The sequence below is a fragment of the Ptychodera flava genome, chromosome 14 (assembly GCF_041260155.1).
Source record: "Ptychodera flava strain L36383 chromosome 14, AS_Pfla_20210202, whole genome shotgun sequence".
Classification (NCBI taxonomy): domain Eukaryota; kingdom Metazoa; phylum Hemichordata; class Enteropneusta; family Ptychoderidae; genus Ptychodera; species Ptychodera flava.
Window position 1 is genome coordinate 30,356,137 of NC_091941.1, and position 20,647 is coordinate 30,376,783.

General features: G+C 38.2%; 1 protein-coding gene across 2 annotated transcripts in view; it reads left to right on the top strand.

Annotated features, from left to right (window-relative positions):
* Positions 1-3: 3 nt before the first annotated feature.
* LOC139150144 (small ribosomal subunit protein uS12m-like) overlaps positions 4-20,647 on the top strand; it is a 629,842-nt gene continuing 609,198 nt past the window's right edge. The window contains exons 1-3 of one of the 2 annotated variants that reach the window (XM_070722327.1): positions 4-150; positions 2,140-2,259; positions 6,980-7,953. In XM_070722327.1, the coding sequence (XP_070578428.1) occupies positions 2,193-2,259; positions 6,980-7,389 (477 nt within the window). In that variant the 5' untranslated portion in view covers positions 4-150; positions 2,140-2,192 and the 3' untranslated portion in view covers positions 7,390-7,953. Of the gene's footprint in view, positions 151-2,139; positions 2,260-6,979; positions 7,954-20,647 lie in introns of those variants that run through there. The other variant, XR_011556199.1, reaches the window with a different exon arrangement.

The following is a 20,647-nucleotide window of genomic DNA, read 5'->3' on the forward strand; positions in this document are numbered from 1 at the left end:
TTGAAAGAGGGCGCTGTTAATAGTAATCCATGCACATGCACATGTGTTATAACAGGAATGCTGAACATACTTATTACGAGCTGCGGCACATGAAATCTTCGTGAGCATTGGTAAATAATGTAAGGAAGGGAATTGTTCCGTGATATACACGTAAGTGACAGTCTTTTGACAAAGAAGTTTGATTCATTGCTTTTATTTATCTAACGTTAGGAACCAAATCACACGAGAAATCCCTAACCCTAAACCACTGTCCCTAGGACCTCCACCCCTCCACAGCAATTCGCGCTGGTTTGTTGTCACAAGCACAGGGAACTTAGTAATCTGGTTGTTGCTGTTATTTATGTTAATGCTGTTATTTACTAATGAAATTTCAGAACACAAAGTTACTATTTCAACCATATTGATGTCGGTGCCAAAACATGGAAAACATAATTAATAAATATAATCAAAGGGATTCCAATTTCCACAGCTATGATTTTGAAGTACTAGGAGAGGCACAAGTGCCTGGAAATGCCAGTGTAGTAGTATACATAGAGAGAAGGGTTCTTTCTATGTATACTACACTGACATTTCCAGGCACCTGTGGGTAGAGACAAAGGTGAGATAATGTGTACAGTGTACACACTTCTCAACCATTTCAAAATTGTAGTGGTGGAATTCCATTGATTATTAATTGATTTTCTGCATGTTTTTAAAATGACAATATGATTGAAACAACCACAGTCCCTCGTTTGTGGACGGACTGTGAAACAACTAAGTGTTCGTCCATTTTGTTAGCAAATGAGAACATATGCATATCAACAACAACAGCCAGATTACGAAGTAATTAAGTTCTCAGCTGCAACAATCATAGCCCAGGGGCTGTGCACTGACTTCTTTCATGTTGGTTGTTGTCACACCAGTTTAAAGGGATACAGTCATCGGAACTGCGTTCAAAGGTCGTATGGGACCCATACAACCAATGTAAACACTGTATCCAAGGTATGATGGTGAGTAATGAAAGTTAAAACTTGTCTGTCATAATCTGCATTGTATAAAATGTTGCAGCTATGATGATGAGGTGCATCTAGATATCGTGCACAAAATACATTGTTTGTAAATAAGAAGCTCACACAGGCACAGTTCCAACAACTGTTTAAGGGCTACAATTCCTGTAGCACAGCAAATCAGACTGTGCAGAGAAAGTGTAGCATCACACAGGCAGCAAATCGTCCCTTTATACCTAATGAAAATTTCACCGTAGTCTTGATTTCTGGTCATAAGTGATATTATCAATGCAAACCAAATGGTGGACAGAGCAGTGATACAAAAGACTGAAAGGTGACAGTTAAATAACTTTGACTGACATTGTCATCTAAATCAATCGTCATCTTGAACAAGATGAGATTGCCAAGTGTAACTGTCGTTTTTCAGTCTAATGTGTGACTGTCAAGAATTTGAATGGCATAGATGGATTCGCTTATGACCAGAAAGCAAGACTATGGTGATATTTCCATGAGGTAAGGGGAGATTTGCTGCTCGTGTGACCTTTTCTGTGCATAGCAGATCTGCTGTTCAAATGTACAGGTATAAATAATCAGGAATTGTTGCCCTATTGGCCGGCCCAATAGCAACCAATATGAAAAAGCCAGCACACAGCCCAAGGGCTACATTTATTGCAGCTGGCTTAGTTCTCTGTGTTGCAAGCTGTGGTTAGACACGTAGTATACACAGCATACAAAAAACATTGAACTAGACTGCAACCATGAAGCCTTGTTGCTAGAAGTGATACTCCATGTTGTATGTAATTATAATAGCAAGAATGCTACAGCAGTCAATATTAAAACTGAACTGCTATCACAATAGAACATAATGATATGATCAATGTTCCTCAACTGTACTGAAGTTGCATATCTATGGATGATTATCTTTGCTATTTCCTAGCACCACCTTTGAAGCATAAACTTGCTTTGCAAAATCCCAGAGATGAGAATTAACTTTAATGAACCATTTACTTCTGTCCAGGAATGAACTTAGATCATAGAGTTTGAAAAGAAAGTCAATTTCTCTTGTGTTGTGTATGAAACTGTATCAAATCCCAAAAGTGTTTCAAAGTACAAAATATTTCTCTTTTTTCCCCCCCTTTCTTGTCACTCATAGGAACAATTTTTTTAAGTAAGTTATATAGAGGAAACTAAAAGGTTCAAGACACAATGCAGTCCCTCAGGTCACTAGTCTTCAACATGGCAAGAACAGCATGGTTGTCCAGTACCAGAACAGGTAACTTTTAATCTTTTAAGAACTTGATCAGTTTCCACCATGTTTGCATATCCAAGGGCATATTATTGGTGAGATGCCATTATTATATTGGTGTGTCATTGTGCATTGCGACTGTGAGATCAAATCTTTTAATGACAGTTTTACAGAACAAGGAACAAAACTCCATGAACCACAACTGATAAAATAATGTAAGGGCCAGTAGCTGAAACTCGAGATGATTTTTTTTCATTATTTTTCTTTTATACGTCAACCGCAAGTCTAACGTATTCTACTCTCCAAAGTATGTTGAAGCACCCTCTATTTAGTTTGTCAACACAGTATTTTGTAAAATGCACTCTAACTTTTTTAAATTTGAATTCTAGTCATGACCGAAATTCTCTTGTAAACAGTAACAATGCAGTCTGCACAATATATAGATTGAATCGACAAGCTAAAAAAGTTTGTACCTCAATATGCTTTTTTGGAGATTGTAGTCGTCATTAAAAACAAAAATAGTGAAAAGAAAAATTATCATAGTTACAGCTGCTGGTCCTTTAACAAAGACAATGACTCTCCCTATGTAGCTAGTTCATATGAAAGCTAACCACCAATGCCAACTGCAATACTTGCATCCAGTTTTACCTCTAACACACAATAGCGCTGATTGCAAATGACGTCACATTTTCTCTCATTAATATGCATAAAATTAATATTTGTCCACATTTTCAGCATAAACGATGAAAAGTAAATCTGCTAGTGTTACAATTGCTACAAAAAGTCAAACTGATTCGTATGAATTTATGGTTTTGACGACAAGCTACAACAACAGCCACACATGCAGCAACAAAGTTTGTCCAAATTTAAGGCTGCGTTGTCCGAAAGTCGCACGCGTGCAGCTATATTTAGTAACAAACCTGAAATTGCGATCAACGCTATTTCAGAACTTTTAGATTCGTATGAATTTATGGTTTTGACGACAAGCTACAACAACAGCCACACATGCAGCAACAAAGTTTGTCCAAATTTAAGGCTGCGTTGTCCGAAAGCTACAACAACAGCCACGCATGCAGCAACAAAGTTTGTCCAAATTTAAGGCTGCGTTGTCCGAAAGTCGCACGCGTGCAGCTATATTTAGTAACAAACCTGAAATTGCGATCAACGCTATTTCAGAACTGATTCGTATGAATTTATGGTTTTGACGACAAGCTACAACAACAGCCACGCATAGAACTTTTAGACTTGATAGGAAGTGCTTGAAATTGCTCATACATAGTCTTGTGAATATGTATCTAATCTATATATATATGTACAGGTATATGAAGTCAGCATGAGGGTGAAATGTGGACTGTTGACTGGGGCTTGTGCAATGTCAATTTTTACAGTGCTAAGCTTCATGTACACTGTACATAATGTAGTACCAATTTCAAATCTGCTTCCTAACCTGGGAGACCACTACAAATTGCAGAGTCTCACATGATATTATTAGTAATTCTTAATGAAATTGTAACGTTATTGAAATAATTGGAACTGCTGAAAATTGTTTGTATGAGAGGTTATTGTTGAGATTGTGCAACCAATCTGCAGCATTTCTTTGCAGCAGTAGTGTGATAGCGCCCTCACACAGACCACTGCCACCGGTACATGTGAATGTTGGTAGGCTGGGGTCATGTCAGGTCAGTTAAGGTCAACTTTGTCCGAAGTAAATAACTGCTGTCTATGTGATTTAAATGGACAAATATAACTAAAGATAAAATCACTGCAATCAGAATATGATATGATTTTCTTTGTCCACGTATGGCCCATTGTCATGTCAGTACAAGAGGATTATAACTGTCATTTTGGCAAAAGTGATCAGAAATGATATAGTACATTAGCTTTTAAATTCAAACAGAGTAAAAATGTTTGGGTAGAACCATTCTACAATATTCATAAGAACATGTTTGGTATTTAGATTGCGGATTCTTGTATTAAAAAATTTACTTTTTCTGGCACACCTGTTAAATTCTCATATTTGCAGTTACGACCTTCCTACACTGACGCCACGCCATATTGTATATATCCCATGAGGCCTGAGATGGATAAATGCCAAACAAACTTTTTAAAGTAGGTTTATTTCACAGCTGCTGTTTTGGGTACATTTCACATGGTATAATATGTTTTACATTTTAGATACAGTCAGAAAACCAGGTCCACACAAGTTCCTATGTACCATCATTAAAACATCTTCGCAACAGTCTTTTGCTTTTTGTTGAGCTCAGTTATCTTGAATGCTAAATTATCGTACTGTATGTTCTATGTAATGTTAGCAAAATGGATGACTGCATTTTGTCAACCATGACTGGCATGTGAAAGATGTGGTGATGCGAATGATTGTGGGGGGGATGTAGCTCTTTTGAGTGAGCGGCAAGTCTTTTATCTAGCTGCTAAATGTTACATATAAAATGACTGTGATCATCTATTTTCTCCTTTCAAAAAACTTATTTTCAAATTTGTGTCTCATTAACATTGACCTCTACTCAAACCATCATGGTCATCGATGACATTCACAGTATGCTACAAATTCACACACAAGAGTACTACATTAGAAAAATCATGTTCATGGTTAACCCTTTGAGTGCTGTAATCATTCCCACCAAAATTTTAGTGCAATATTTTTACCAATTTTAATGAATTTTTCTGTAATTTTTTGATAATTTTGGACCAAATGGACATCAAATTTCATTTGGTACAGTTTGTTATCAAACTTTTGACGAAAATCTGAAAAAAATTGACTGGAGTATATTTTCTAAAGGCAACAAAAATTGACTTTGGCGCTCAAAGGGTTAAGTCCAGTACCAAGGTAAATTTTCACATTGGCTCTCCAGCCATCAAGAGGATTCACCTCTGTGTGTCAATGCAGTTATATAAAGAGACAACAGAAATGGTACAGGGGTTACCCAACCATTTACCCAAACCTTGGCAAACACGCTGGCAAATACTTGGAGCAAACAAAATAACTATCATGGCAAGCATCCTTGAAGTATGTAATGCCTGTCTGATAATTCCCAAACATTGATAGAGTTTTCTAGTTTCTATCATTCAACCAACCGGATGCGTTCATTCATTTATTTACCACTTGTTTGGACTCTTCCATCCTATCTTCTTTAGGAAGCTTGTGAACCATGATTTCCAATTGCATTGGCATACTTTACGTCTACCATTAGATTTTCAATGCAGTTGTGTGGAGGATCCAGCAAGCTATCGTTGTCCCCAGTGCCTTCTGCACTTGATCATGATGAAATCCAGCATAATAACAAATGTATGACAACAAAATTCATTAATGATACTATGTGTACTGAAATCAGAGTTAGCTTTGTTTGAACCGGTGAGGATGCCAGTGCAAACAACCAAAGGCACATCAGACTTTTGACAGTCTTCAGGAAAACGTCAAAACTGTTATGACAACTTTTACCATTTAGACTCATATTTCTAATACTATATAAAAAATTATGTAAAGCACCATTCAGTTAAGTACATATGCTGTGGACATTTTGTGATATTTTATAAAACCATTTAAAGTACAAATTAATAAGGTCTGTAATGTAAGTTTCATGCTCTTTGATGTGACAGTAGTCCGTTACAATATGGTTATGAAATGATAGCCTGATGGCCTGCACAGTGTAACATACTTCATTTATGTGGATTGTGGATTTTTCACCAGTGCAATTATGGCTGTAAGGTCATTCAGTATTTTTAACTCAGCACAACGGAACAAACTTCTGCTACTTGTACATCAAAACACTTCCCAGTGATGTGGAAACGGGTGGTATCTATAAATATAATTTGAGGAAAAAAATGGGGTAAATTGTTCCACCGTTTTTGATCACCTCATACCAGTATCTTTCACAGAAACAAGAAAAGGATCAAGTTTTGACATACATATTAGCTGTTTAACAGTTCGTTGCGTTGTGAGTCTCACTAAGTGTCACTCCAGTTATATTAATGCCCCACTACCTGTAACTCTTGAATTTGTTGACCTCAAAATGTCTTCCTATTCTCTCCTGGTTTTCTCTGAATTCTACCCTCTGAAGGGATATGGGCTTTTGTTGCGTTAGAAAACCATTCCCTTGTGAAACATTTGACAAATTCAAATTTTCATGGTCATTTTGATTTCTCACCATTTTCAAAAATTGGTAATAATACAAAAGAAACAGAACATACAATGTCACAGTTGAAAACATTTACCCTATGCATTACATTGGACTACTATGTGCAGTTTATGTGAAGATTTCAGTGCAGATATGCACAGTATCCACAGTTTTTTTCTTTTCCACATGGCGCTGCGATTAAACGTTTGGGCAAACATTTAATCACAGTGTAATCATTATCTTGTTCAAAATTGCATATACAGTCCCAGTGGGTAATTAATAATAAGTGTATACACACACCTAAATTAGTACATTCTCAAAAACTTATTATTGCTTGAATTATAGAAATAATGCTAAAAGACACAGCTAGGGGGCCTTTAATTTCTCTTTCACCGTGACTCAAACTTTAAGAGAAGAGGAAAGATGCATTCTTGAAATTTTAATTTTGTGGTGTGAACTTGGTTTAAAAGATGAGCGTGACTGGTGAGGCACGATAGTTACAAGACATGTATGCAAGTACAAAACTTGGATATATATATATTTTTAATCTCAAATTTTCACATTTTACCCACACTTAAAATTTTTTTTTTCCGTTCTTGCTGAAATTTTTCCAGGCGTGGTACCTGCCTTGCCATCAAAGCCGCCTACTGGCCTCCACCCAACAGCCCAATCACAGCCTGTGCGGGGAATCTCAGTAAACCAGCTGCACCGCAGGGGACCATTCAAGAAGAAGGAAAACCCTCACGCCAAACATGCAATGGACAAACGACCCCAGCTCAGGGGGGTGGTGCTGAAGACATTGATTCGCAAGCCTAAGAAGCCCAACTCTGCCAATCGCAAGTGTGCCAAAGTGCGACTCTCCAATGGCAAGGAAGTGATTGCTTTCATACCCGGCGAGGGACACAACTTGCAAGAGCATAACATTGTCCTGGTAGAGGGCGGTAGAACACAGGACTTGCCCGGAGTAAAACACACCATTATTAGAGGAAAGTACGACTGCAGCCATATCATGAAGAAAAAGTGATCAAAGTGTAAACTTTAAAACACTGGTGCATGTTTGATACTGTAACAATACATTATTAAAGAAATGATTTGGCCATTTTTTAAAAATATAAATGAATAAATGTAAAATTAGTGGTAAACAGCCTAAGAGAAGAATTGAATTCATAAAAAGTGTACAGGTTAAATTCTACAATACATGTTGGTCATACATGCTGACCACTCACAATGCTAACAGTCAGTCAGTCAGTCTGTCTGTCCACAGTGCTGCACAATATTTAGACCATCAGAGTGTCATTCAAGCTTGAAATTTTCAAAAGACACACAACTCTACGCAAAGGGAACATACGGGCCATGTTGCTAAATGTGGAAAGTCATAAAAAAGCCGAGCATCGTTTGTTCAGTTTTATTTACCTCGGCACTGAAGGCCGTAAAATAACATAATTCAGAAAATATACAGGTATGGGTGAAGTAACTGGGGTGAATAATACTCTCTTTGTTTGCGATGTCAAAACTGTGAAGAAGGTGTACAAAGGGCATATATAGTAACTCCATTTGAAATAAAATGGCGTCACAGCAGAATAACATATCTGCTCCTGTTGACAGCATTATTAATTCTTGCTGGTATCTGGTTTTTGTGGACATTCAAAAGTGTTCTCACTGGAAAGCCCCAAATAGCATATGAGGCCATTGTTACTGCAAGGTCCCAGCATGACTCAAGGTTACCTCCGTTTTTAGCGTTGCGAACAATACTTCTATGGTTTTTTGTACCAGTAATTTATTTCAGAAATTGGAAAGCTAACCAGTGGATGTTGTTCTGGCTGTTCTCTGTGCCTGTAAGGGAAGCAAAAATATTGGCAGCCATTTCCAGTTGATGCTGCATTGTTTATACGTCAGAGTGGAAATCTAGTAGATAGGAAATCAGACTTACTTGATGTGGTGTACTGTTGAAATCTGAGTTTCCTGGTGTAAGGGAAAGTGCATGCGAAGTTATGAGTTAGAATGTGTAGCTAGATGGTAGCAGTAATAAAAAAGTCATGTGGATCATTTTACCGTATGGATAAGTCCATATCATAAAAAAATTGAGCCATTGGAAATGTAAGTACTTTTTCACCCATACATTTATGATTAAAACTACTATTGTGTACAAGGTGCAAGAGCTCTAAATAAAGTAAATTTGTGTTCTCTTTGTTGAGAAAACAGGTGCCTTGACACTTAATTGCTCAAAGTTTTATGACGGAAACTTTACACCATTCTTTCTCATAGTCAGGATTAAAATTCAGGGGTCACTGTACGACATTCAGAACCAGAGAAGACATAAGCAACCTTTAAATTACCAATATTGCAAATTCAATATGGCAACAATATTCACTGCTAACTCCCATATGGAAATTAAAGGTTTCATCGTCCCAAATGACAATAAAAGGCCGTGGAAACTTAATGTACGTTACCGGCTTCATAACAACTCCAAGTAAGTAACAGACAAGGAAGGAATTGTAAGAATTTGAGAGTCAGAAAAACCGTACCTGAGGCAATTTCTAAATCAAGGGAGTGTCAGATTTACAGTATGGTTGGTCACTTACGGCCCTGGCAATTGACAAATGTTACTTTGCCCTACCCAGTGTCAAAAAACAATAAAATGTGATGATGTTTCAAGGAAACTCGCGCGTCTCTAAAAATATTACAATTGTCAGTGTCAACTTGCAATCGGCAAAGTTGTAATATTGCTGAATATTCAACATGTTGCTCTATTGTAATATTTATCCAGAGTGTGGTTAGTGTTAAAGCATTAACAATTGTGTGGCATCGTGTAAAATGTAAGTTCGTTGGTAGTAACGGAGCTACAGAGCTGAAAACCGCCTTTTTCATTTTTTTTCAAATATCTGTATAGAGATCGAAATGCCCTACTCAAAGTCCATCATCTGATGCTTGTCATCATAGCATCAATAAAAAAGCCGTCCTTTTCGATCACTTATTGCAAGAACGGCCCGTTCATGTTGGCGGGCACATATCGAGGAGTTTATAGCATGTATAGAGAGGGCGCCATTACGTATCAATTTTGACATATGATACTGCATGAGACATGTAAAGGATTCAAGCTCATGCGATTTATCATATTGTATCATTCGTTCGTTTTCTTATTTCTCCAGTGTTGTGTGAACGCACTCTGAGTTCGATGACCCCTAAACACACCTGGTCGGCTTAATCCGCGAATCTATCTTCATCATCCACTCATGGTTCGACAACGAAGTTCGAGCGATTAAATAGGATGTCACGCCGGGCAATTTGCTGCTTGACATTATCTGCATATGCTAGGCACGGCGTATTCTTTGTGCAGGGTAACCTTGGCACGCTACTATGGCGTGGAATGGGCTTTTAAATGGACTCGTCTCACTGATGCACATTCACATTGAACTTGTTAATTAGCATTTAATCATACTTGATCGGCATAGCGTTCGCTAGACATGACATGCCGCAAGTTGATATATGGCGGCTACAGAAAGCCTCATCAATCTTATTTACACGCGTACAGGAAGAAGATTGGCTGGAATTTTAATAAAAGCAAAAATTGCCTCGGCAATTTATATGGTAACAAGTCTTAATATATATATATCTATATATATATATATATATATATATATATATATATATATATATATATATATATATATATATATATATGCATACATACACACACACACACACACACACCACACACACACACACACACACACACACCCTCCAACACACACAAATAGGTGATTAGTTATGCTTGTGGAAGTGCAACTCACTGTTTGGTTGGTAAACGTAACAAAAGTTGAAATTTAACGCGGATATTAACTGAGAGAGCGCTTACGGTAACGAGGGTGAGTTCGATAATGAGCGCCCATCTGATCTGTCGCATTCATCAATAATGTTCCCGGAAAGATATCGAGAAAGTTGTCTAAAATAGGCGTACGTAAGAATATCAATTATGCTTCCAAATTACTTCCATATCAGCATGCTGTAAATTTATGGTTGTAACATGGGCAAAATCACCGTGGGGTCCACTCAATTTTCCCCTGGTGATGACTGTTGGCAAGCGATGGATGGCTTTGCGAAATAATAATACATTTTTAAACGCATATTCAATTGAATGTTGCCGTTTTCCTCCTTTTGTGTACGGTATGGCTTTTTTGGATCATGTGTCCGTCCAGGTTTACCCATAATTACAGGTCTCACGTCTTTCGGTGCGCGAGTGTAATGAATGTTAGTGCTCTACATGGTGCCGGGCATCATCGAAATCGGGTGGTTTTATTTACACTAATTCTGTCAAGTCAGAGAATAGACAGTCATCACGAGCACAGAAACCGCAATAGTCACAACGTCTTAATTTTACCGGTGACGTCAAACCCAAATCGGTGATCTGCCCCCAGAAGGCACTGAAGACAAATTGAATTGAAATCGTTTTTAAGTGACTTCCACCATAGCAGATATTCCAGCAATAAAAGAAAACCGCACTGAAGGCTTCATCTTGATTGGAAGGGAAGCGATATATATTATACTACTACCCTGCGCTTAAAGTTTATTTGTCTCTTACAACGTTAAACCGGGTTCACAAATCCTGTGACCCCCCTCGCCACCCTCTCATTAACGACGATATCGGTGTCGGAAACGAGGTAGTTTATTGGAGTCAAAAAGTACATTTGCGCTTATATACGGGGCATCGTGACAAGATTCTTAAAAAACGGTTGTGGAAGACCAGTGGCAATGTATGGAAGGACACGGATCGATGAAATGCAGCACTCAATCAATGGAATGCAATGGAATGTCTTGTATCAGTCCCATACTTCCACCCGCTCCACAAATCTCGGCGACTCGCCAAAGCTGGAGCGTGTCATGCGGTCAGTGGTTACTACCTGTGTACTGCTGATGTAATGCAAAGTGAGCTATTAAATGTCACACCTTTAGCCGCGATGCGCATCCCCATAAGCAATTTTACCTTATTACTGTCATTTTCCGCAACTATCAGTGACACATTTCAGCGTCGTTTCCGAATGGGACTGCGCTCCTCAATGCTCTCAAATGTGATCGGTGACAGCGTGACTGTACAATTATATCGGCCGTAAAAATGCAGATCAAATACTGACATAAGAGCCTTAGCAAAATAGCTCTTCATAGGCGGCATGCATTTCGAATGTTAGACCTTATTCTTGCCCATTGAAAACTTCAAAGCGGCTACTCCACGTTGTCATGGGAACTGGTTGTCGTTGACCTTGCGTGTGTCGACTCTTATCAATATATTGATTCGCTAAAAAAAGTGATATATTTCTGAATCACATAATATCCCGTTCTGGCAATTTTAATCTTGAGGGCATTACTTACGACTGAACACTTTTCTAGGCCTTGCTGTCGTTACACAAGAGTGACTTTGCTGCCCGAATAATGTCGCAATTTTGCCTGTCATCACTGAATGGAAGCGAGGGGTCAGAGTGTTTAAACGCTTTGAACGAGGCCCACTTACTGAGGGCAAAACACAACGTTAAAAGAGAAAGAGAAAATGAGTCAGTAAATACCTGAAATAGAATTTGAAGTGACTTTCCTGCAGAATGTGAAAATTACTTAATGATACTTATTATGAACAATGGATGATGAGTGCACATGAGCTAATAACTTGTCATATCTACGCAAACCGTCATTTCTGAACGGTTTCCGTGCAAATCCACAATACCCAAGAGCTTGTGCGCGCAAGTGGCTTTCCATTTTAACCGCTATCGAGTTTTCCATCATTTTCCAATCCTACGCAATGATCACAGCCGTGCCACCCAATGGCTCCTGTAGGTCTTTTCAACTGTGTAGGAGCAAACACTGTGTCTCACTGGGTCTCTGTAATGGCTAGGCAATTACGCGTTATTGGTGCTTATTCTAACGTTTACATTGACGTCATCGTCATTCATGACCAAAAATATTACTCGAATCGGGGAAATAAATCAGTGGGCGAGTAAAACTAGCATTAATTCGAATTTTATGAAAGTTCGCTTCTCTCTGCATCCTCAGATGCTTAGCAATATTTCATCAAGATATAAACTAACCATTAAAGATCGAGCTCAATGAGCTGTACTACATGAGCGATGCAAGTCCTACCAGTGCTTAATCACATATACGCAAGGGGTGCATAGAGAGCTAGGCGATATTTTGACAAAGTCTGGCGTGAAGAGCAGGATCTTTTTTTTCGAAGGAGACTCTAATCAGACTCTGATCGCAAAAATTGAAAAAAATACTAGTCACTAATTAATGTCTCCAGGTTGAGTTCTAATCTTTCAGATGATGGATGAGCAAAAACAGACTGTATCAATAATTCACCATTTTGCTAATTGAACAAGTGTAATTAGCCTTGGCGGACAATTCAGCAGTCAAGCACTGAATATTACAGGGCCTTCAAAAATCCTCATGACACTATGTGCTACCGGTGTCATCTGAATAATATTAAAAATACAGTTCTGCTCTTTAAGATCGGAAAAAGGGAAGTGTTGCCATTCTTTTTGCTTTTCAGTTTGCAGATTCTCATTATCACAAAGTATTGGAGTCGGCGCCCGATATGAAATATAGGACAGTGTGGAGGTAAAAATGTCGAGTCAGCACTTTTATCGTCGGGTTTTCTATATGCGAAAGTGTCAGAGAATCATATGTTTCATATCTTTAATTGTGAGTGGTGACATGTATTTATTCAACCGTTGTGTTTATTTTCACTGAGGTATTTGCAAAGTTTCTTGAGTTTTCTGGCAACCCTCCAGGTTCATTGGCCTAAATGAGAGGGGGGAAATGCGAGTCCCATAGTGCGTGCCGGGACTTCCTTGGCATCGTACGTACACGCAGTGAAGTCATCGGTTAAAATTTAGAAAATTCAGACCGACGATGTTGCTGAATTAATTCAACACAGGCTACCTTAAAGAGAGTTTGATCGCAAAACGGACAGATCATGTGACAAGGGTCAAAATCGTTTTCTTTTTGTTGTGTTTTTCAAGTTGTGAGGGTTGTTGATGATATGAAAACTGAAGAATATTTTTTGTTGAAAATCGACGACGGCATGCACGTAAATAAAGCCGATGCGTGGATGACAAACATTACCCCGCTGCTGGCAAAAAAAAAATCGAGACATTACACAAAATCTGTCCTTGTTTTCTTATTTTTGTCTGTACGTAGACCTGACGGTATTTCCTGTTAAGTACTCTCCTGTTTGAGAATACATGACTGATGCAAGTAAATGACTTTTTGGATAGAGTAGGACTGAAAAAATATGTAAATAAAGAGAGAGCGATTGTAAATGGCTCATGAACTGCGGAAAATTTGAAATGAAATAAAAGAAAAAGTATTATCTTGACACTAATTACAATAATATATTGATATTGCTTCCGAAAAGAGCAACGAGGCGGCATCAGCATGCAGACCGTCATAGAAAGTAGAATCGAATTTCACTCATGGTAATCGACCAAGGTGAAAGCTAGGTTATTTGCCATATTGAGCTCCAAGGGCAAGCTCTAAAACGTGACGGTAATGCCGTCTGTACTGAAGCTAATTTTTCACTTTAGACCGTAACTTGAATTGCAGAATTTGCTTTGCAGGGCTTTGCTTACTTGCATCGTACCATGTTCAGCAGGGCTATGGAGAAAATCGCTTGTAAATAAGAGCCTCGTACTCACTGCATTGATGCAACAATAAACCCACGTTTCACATATTTTAAAATCTCTTGTCTCTTAATCCTCGGAGAGAGAGAGAGAGAGAGAGAGAGAGAGAGAGAGAGACTGAAGGGTGTTACCAATTTCCTGAGTTTATTTGAATAAGTGTTTGTCTCGCTCTCGGTATGATGGATAACGCATGATTGGCAGTGCTCGGTTTTTAACACAATTCTAGCTATCACCAAGTTTCCTTATGATTTTAAAGAGTTTAACGAGTGTCAGGTTTCATCATGCAAGAGTGCAAGCGTTTTCAACAGTACTTGGTTGATACGATACTTTGATTTACCGCCCTCGTATCAAAGAGGCATGTTATTGATCTCACTATGTTTTTTACGCTTGATATCGCGCAAACATAACCTGTCGCCATGGCAACGATACACGGAGTATGTCTTTCCGTAAGGCTACTGAGAATCACTCCTTAAAATCCAAAGGTTGTTCTTGGTTTTCTGAGGGGTGAAAACCAAGTGCAAGGGGACGTGCACGCAATCAGCTCGAAGTCCTTCCTGGGGCGTGCTGTTGTCAGGGGTTTCCGCATGTTTTGCATGTCATATACCGGAAGAAGGGGAAGAAGTCCGCGCTTTTCACGGCTCGGATGACAAATTTCTCACTCCTTGGTGAGATCAAGGTGATCCAGTAAACTGAAGGGAGCGATGATGGATGGAGACGTACACATGATTTTCTTTCGGGCAAGAATGTTGCCTTCGTATGTGTCATATCTGTACACAAGACACCGACACGCCTGATGACTATATGTGAAGGCACGGTCCCTCCGAAGTGAAGGATATATTGTGTGTGTGCTTCGCAGCCTCGTGCAACAGCTGTGCGCGTTGCTTATCGTGTTGAATGAAAAGAATGGCGTCGGACAGAGCAGTGACGTATGCTTGTCAGAGGAAATTAGATAACAAAGCAATATCGATATTTGCTTTGTAAAGAGGAATAAACAGGTGCACCGGTGCAAACAAATGATAACCAAATTATTCATCTCTTCAGTAGTTACATGTAAAAAGTTGCTCCTTGGCTCTGTACACTGCCGCAGTAACGATACCGCCAATTTGCCATTCCCACCACTTTCATTGTATATTGCCACAGGATACATTGAACGTAATAACGTTATTAACGATGCCCGCCCATCATCGAATGTCAACATCGCTTTAAATGTCATTTCTTTCAATATATTTGACCTGTATGTATGTATGTATGTATGTATGTATGTATGTATGTATGTATGTATGTATGTATGTGTGTGTGTATGTATGTATGTATGTATGTATGTATGTATGTATGTATGTATGTATGTATGTATGTGTGTATGTATGTATGTATGTGTCTATCTATCTATCTATCTATCTACAATGTATCTATCTATTTTCTATCTATCTTTCCTTCTTTTTCTATGTTGGATATATGTATCTATGTTACAAGTGTCAAACTTTGCCTTTACGCTAAATAAATTGACTGAATTCAATCATTGGCTCTTCAATGATATCATTTGTAAGTCGGAGTAAATAAAATTTAAACCAATGGCTCTTGTCACTTCTCTTTTTTTGTGGGAAATATTCAATCATTTTCACATAGAATATGCATTTTCTAGAGGCCGGTTGGGAAAAGGCTGCGGTAGTACAAAGTGTTATAAATTTATCTCGGTTCAATATGTCAGTGTGGGTCTCGATGTTTGCCTGTGAGTTTAATCATGATATATGACACCAGCATCTGTGCAGAGCAGCCGATTTGAGTGACATTTCGGAGGTAATATTTCCCACAAATTACAGATTTTGTGCAGCACAGACGATTTGAGTGACATTCGGAGGTAAAACTTCCCACAAATTGTAGCATGCTTGCAAGCGTCGACGACTCGAGTAATATTTCGGAGGTAAAAATTCCCACAAAATAACATGAAAACAATGCGGTTCAACGCAAACAAATGTTTCGGTTTCGAATCTGGACTTTCTAACAAAATCACTTTCTTTTTGTTTCTCTACCTCGGACGGATTTCGGAAGGAGATCACGTTTCCACAATTTAGAGAGTTTCCTATCTCCACGGGATCTATTTCGAAGGAATGTAGGCTTTAACAGTCTGTATAATTTCGCGGTTTATCAACGTTAACTTCGGGGGAAAATGCATTGATATTCAGGAAGCAGAATTGTGTGCTCGATCGATTTTTCACTTTATTCGGGCTGTTCACTTGATATTACGATTCCAATTGAACTTGTTTTCGAATGACAATGGCATTGTACCTCTGTTTTACAAAGCAACAAGAACTAATCTGAGGCTCTAAAATTTTGGTAAGCCCATCATTATCATCATTTTCATCATCATTATCATCATCATCATCATCATCATCATCATCATCATCATCATCATCATCATCATCGTCGTCGTCGTCGTCGTCGTCGTTGTTGTCGTTATTGTTGTTGTTGCTGCTGCTGTCTCTACTACTGCTGTTGTTGTTTTATCGTACATGATACACCTGTAAATTGTCTCACACGAACGTCTGCATGGATTGTGTTAAGGTAGTATGCGCCTCGAAAGTGAAAGACTTAAACTTTTGCTCAAACTTTCCTCAAGGAATATTTCAACCATTCTCTTTCAAAATCAAGAACAAAAATCGGGGGTCACCGGGCCGTGCAAATTTTGGTACCAGAGAAACATATTACCAAAGATTTACCGATACTAGTAGTTGAAGTTCAAAATGGCCGCCACTCCTGTGTTAACTCTATGGAGAAAACAAAATTTTCGATCTTCGAAAAACTAAGACGGTGAAAATTTTTCTTACACCAAGAGCTTTAAAATGAAGCCCAACAAGTGGTAGATCAGAAAAGAATTGTAAAAGTTTGAGAGCCCGAAAATCTATCCCCTAGTCGCAATCTACCTCAAAGTACTCAGCTCATGACAACCTGTGCTTTTGATCCACAGTTAGGCCTACTGAACGCTATGTTGTTAATAATCGTGACAGTCTGTCTCATCTCTTGGCAATGGGCGGAGACAATGCACATGAGAGACAGCGTTTCCTTTTCTAACTCCCCGTGGCAACATATAAAAGTTTCAATTACATTTTCTTTATTTCAAAGCTAAAGAAACACCCCCAAGAAAGGATACTCCATAATGGAGTATCCTTGAGTATGTTGTATATACATATATATAATGATGAACTTGTACGTACGTACACCGTGAAAAATGCGTAAGACTCGCGCAGTGGCCGGCTGCCAACAGATCCTTAAGCTTATTATTAAGCTTGTTAAGCACTGTTTCATCACCTTGTCAACCGCACTGGCCATCATCAGCACGACAGATTGTTCATGCTGTATCATATGAATCAACCCTTACGGGTATATGAGCACCGCTAATGTGAAGCCATCTCAGGTGGCACACGGGAACCACCGGCAAATTAGGCGTTCTGCTGCTATAAATTCTTTAAAAATGCTATTAATCGAGTGTTTAGAAATCTAATCTTATTCTTATTTTGACTAACTGTGTGTTATACGAAGTAAATTCTTAAATAATGTGTGCTTGTAAGTCGTCAATGTAAAATTAACAAATTTATCAAGCATGCATAATGCTTCAGACACAAGAAACAGTACAATTATATGGTGAGAAAAAAAGAATTATACATTTACTTTCTTGAGGAAGGGTTAGATTATAGCTCCTGCAAAGCAGATCCTACCAAAGCAAATGGATATTGTGTATTACCAAGTATGCGGCGCAAAGAATCACTTTTTGCGGCATGCTTTATTTGAAGTGAACGATTAATTCCCTTCCGAACGGACGAGCGAATGAAACCATATTCCCAAGTAAAGCGATCCCACTGAACCATAGCTGCCAAGTAAAGTATTCACTAAATGAGCACTACAAACCATACGTCCATACAAATCGACTAAAGACAAGTAGGTTTATAACTTAGACATTAATTTTGGTATAAATACACTGAAGCCTTTCAGTGATGGCGTGTTACCAGAAGCATGAATGGCAAAAATGATGCCCTCTACATACACACACGCACGTATAAACACGTGCATGTATGTATGAATATGTGTATACGTATATATATATATATATATATATATATATATATATATATATATATATATATATATATATATATATGTGTGTGTGTGTGTGTGTGTGTGTGTGTGGTGTGTGTGTGTGTGTGTGTGTGTGTATATATATATATATATATATATATATATATATATATATATATATATATATATGTATATATATATTTACAAAAAGGCTATCATAATTTCACTTTAAATACATCACTTTGCTTGTCACTGGCCTCCAAAAATAGATACCTTAATGAAAACAATGCATGCAGCTTGGTACACGATTTCTCCCGTTGTAAGGTTAGAGATCAGCCCAGCATCGTGTCATGACAGGCCCAGGAATAACATTTTACTCTATCAGCTTAAACTATAGCAATATGCTGTTACCGACAGATGTTGCACACAATACGTACCCATCGTTCAAAGTGAGACATGATCCGCTTATCGTAACTGTCACGTCAAACAAATCGACCAATCCGATGCGATGTGTGATCCCCAGATTTATATCCCCTCTTGTCATATATAGCCAACGTTTGTTTTTGTGTTTTGGTTGGGGGTTTTTTGTCAATTTTTCCAGAAGTGATTGCATGAGTATTTTGTTGATGTATGCCCGAGTGTACAAAACAGTGAGATACAATGTCAAGACACGAGGAATCTATCATTGAAAATGCCTGAAAAAAGGCCATAGATGCTACCGAATTTAAAATTACATTAGTGCTATGTAATGAAAGATGCCCTGAACTGTTTACTTTTTGAAAGTACTTATTGCACCCGTTGCTACAAAACATACTGTTCCTTGTATACATAACTCTCTTAGTTCAGTGGAACATAGATAATTTCCTGTGAACAAAGATCCTGTAACCTCACCAGTATTCCTCTTTATTTTTCAATTATACTTTCAATGCCATCCCACATTGTCAGGCCTCTGGGCACAACCGTATTTAAAATGATCCGGTTAAAGGTCACAAATGTATGGGAGGTATTTGTGTTCGAGCGCTTCCTGGAAAGGTCAGGCGTACATCTCATGAAACTTACCAATATAACTACAGATAGAAATAGTATAGTTATATAAGAATTTATATTATCAAAGGCATGCTTATTCGTTATACTGTGATCAGCTTTATTCACGGTCTATCAATGGTTGATTTTAACAATCACGACTTCCAATTTCACGACCCTGTATACATTAACATTTATTATAATACCGTTATGTGTTAGTACTAAAAACACACTGAGCGTTAGGGCAAATTAATTCTACCGTCAGATTATTCTAAGAGTTAATTTGGTATTGAAGGCTAATAATAGGTAAGGTTAATATTTTCATCCATATTGTCATCCAGGATCGTGCCATGACATGCTACGAAAAGGTGTATGTATGTGTATGTATGTATGTATGTATGTATGTATGTATGTATGTATGTATGTATGTATGTATGTATGTATGTATGTATGTATGGATGGATGGATGGATGGATGGATGGATGGATGTATGTATGTATGTATGTATGTATGTATGTATGTATGTATGTATGTATGTATGTATGTATGTATGTATGGCTCTGAGACATCAGCAGTCAGAAACCGCTTGGTTAAATCCACATCCCCTTAAAACAGTTGTTCAATAATAAGCGACAAACGCTCTCTTTAATGCTTCGATCGAAAGGTATACTTCATAAATACATTTTTTTTCTTTTAGGTTTTTTGCATACTAATATTAGGCTGTTATATTCTGCACTGTAGGGGCACTTGTATATTGACAAACGGATATGTTTCACATGTATCATGATATATTGACCTTGTCACAATTCCTAGCTGCTCACCACAAAGTGTTGTGCCCCGTCGAACGAACAGGTAACTGTTTGTGGTAACTTAGTCAACAAGTCGACCGATGCACTGAGCGCTATGCCATTTCCACTAAGTCAGCTTTTCTTTCGAGTGATACATGTACAAACTTGTATCGCGGGATCATGAAGGATTACGAAACACAACATGCTAGATTTAATACTTCCACATGACACTGACCTCAATTGTTAACCGAGGTAAACTACTGAGGTACGGAGTCTCATGCAATAGGGCTCTATTCGTATCTACGCGGTCCCCGTAATTCTTCAAGCGGAAGTGTACATTTTGGAAGACCTAGCAGTCTTAATAAATGTAAACACTGGTGTTTCCACGTGACTGATCCGACCCAGAGAGACACCCTCAGCAGAAAATTCAATTTCTCTAATGGAAATTGAATTGAAAATGAATATGTTCGAGGCCATTAAACTAGAGGATTATTCTTCCGCACCCATCGGGCAACACAGAGCAGGTACACAGTGACTGTCGTTGACAAAACATGTGTCGACGACGTGAAAGGGAATCATAATTTAGGAGATATTATGGTCTCCATGTACAGTAGCTTGTCAGCTTGTCTCAGTTTTCCTGGACGTGTTGAAGGAAATTTTTTGGACTTGACATGAGAATACTTTAAACTTGTTACGTGGAATCTCAATAATGAAATTGACCTATTAAAGTGATGAT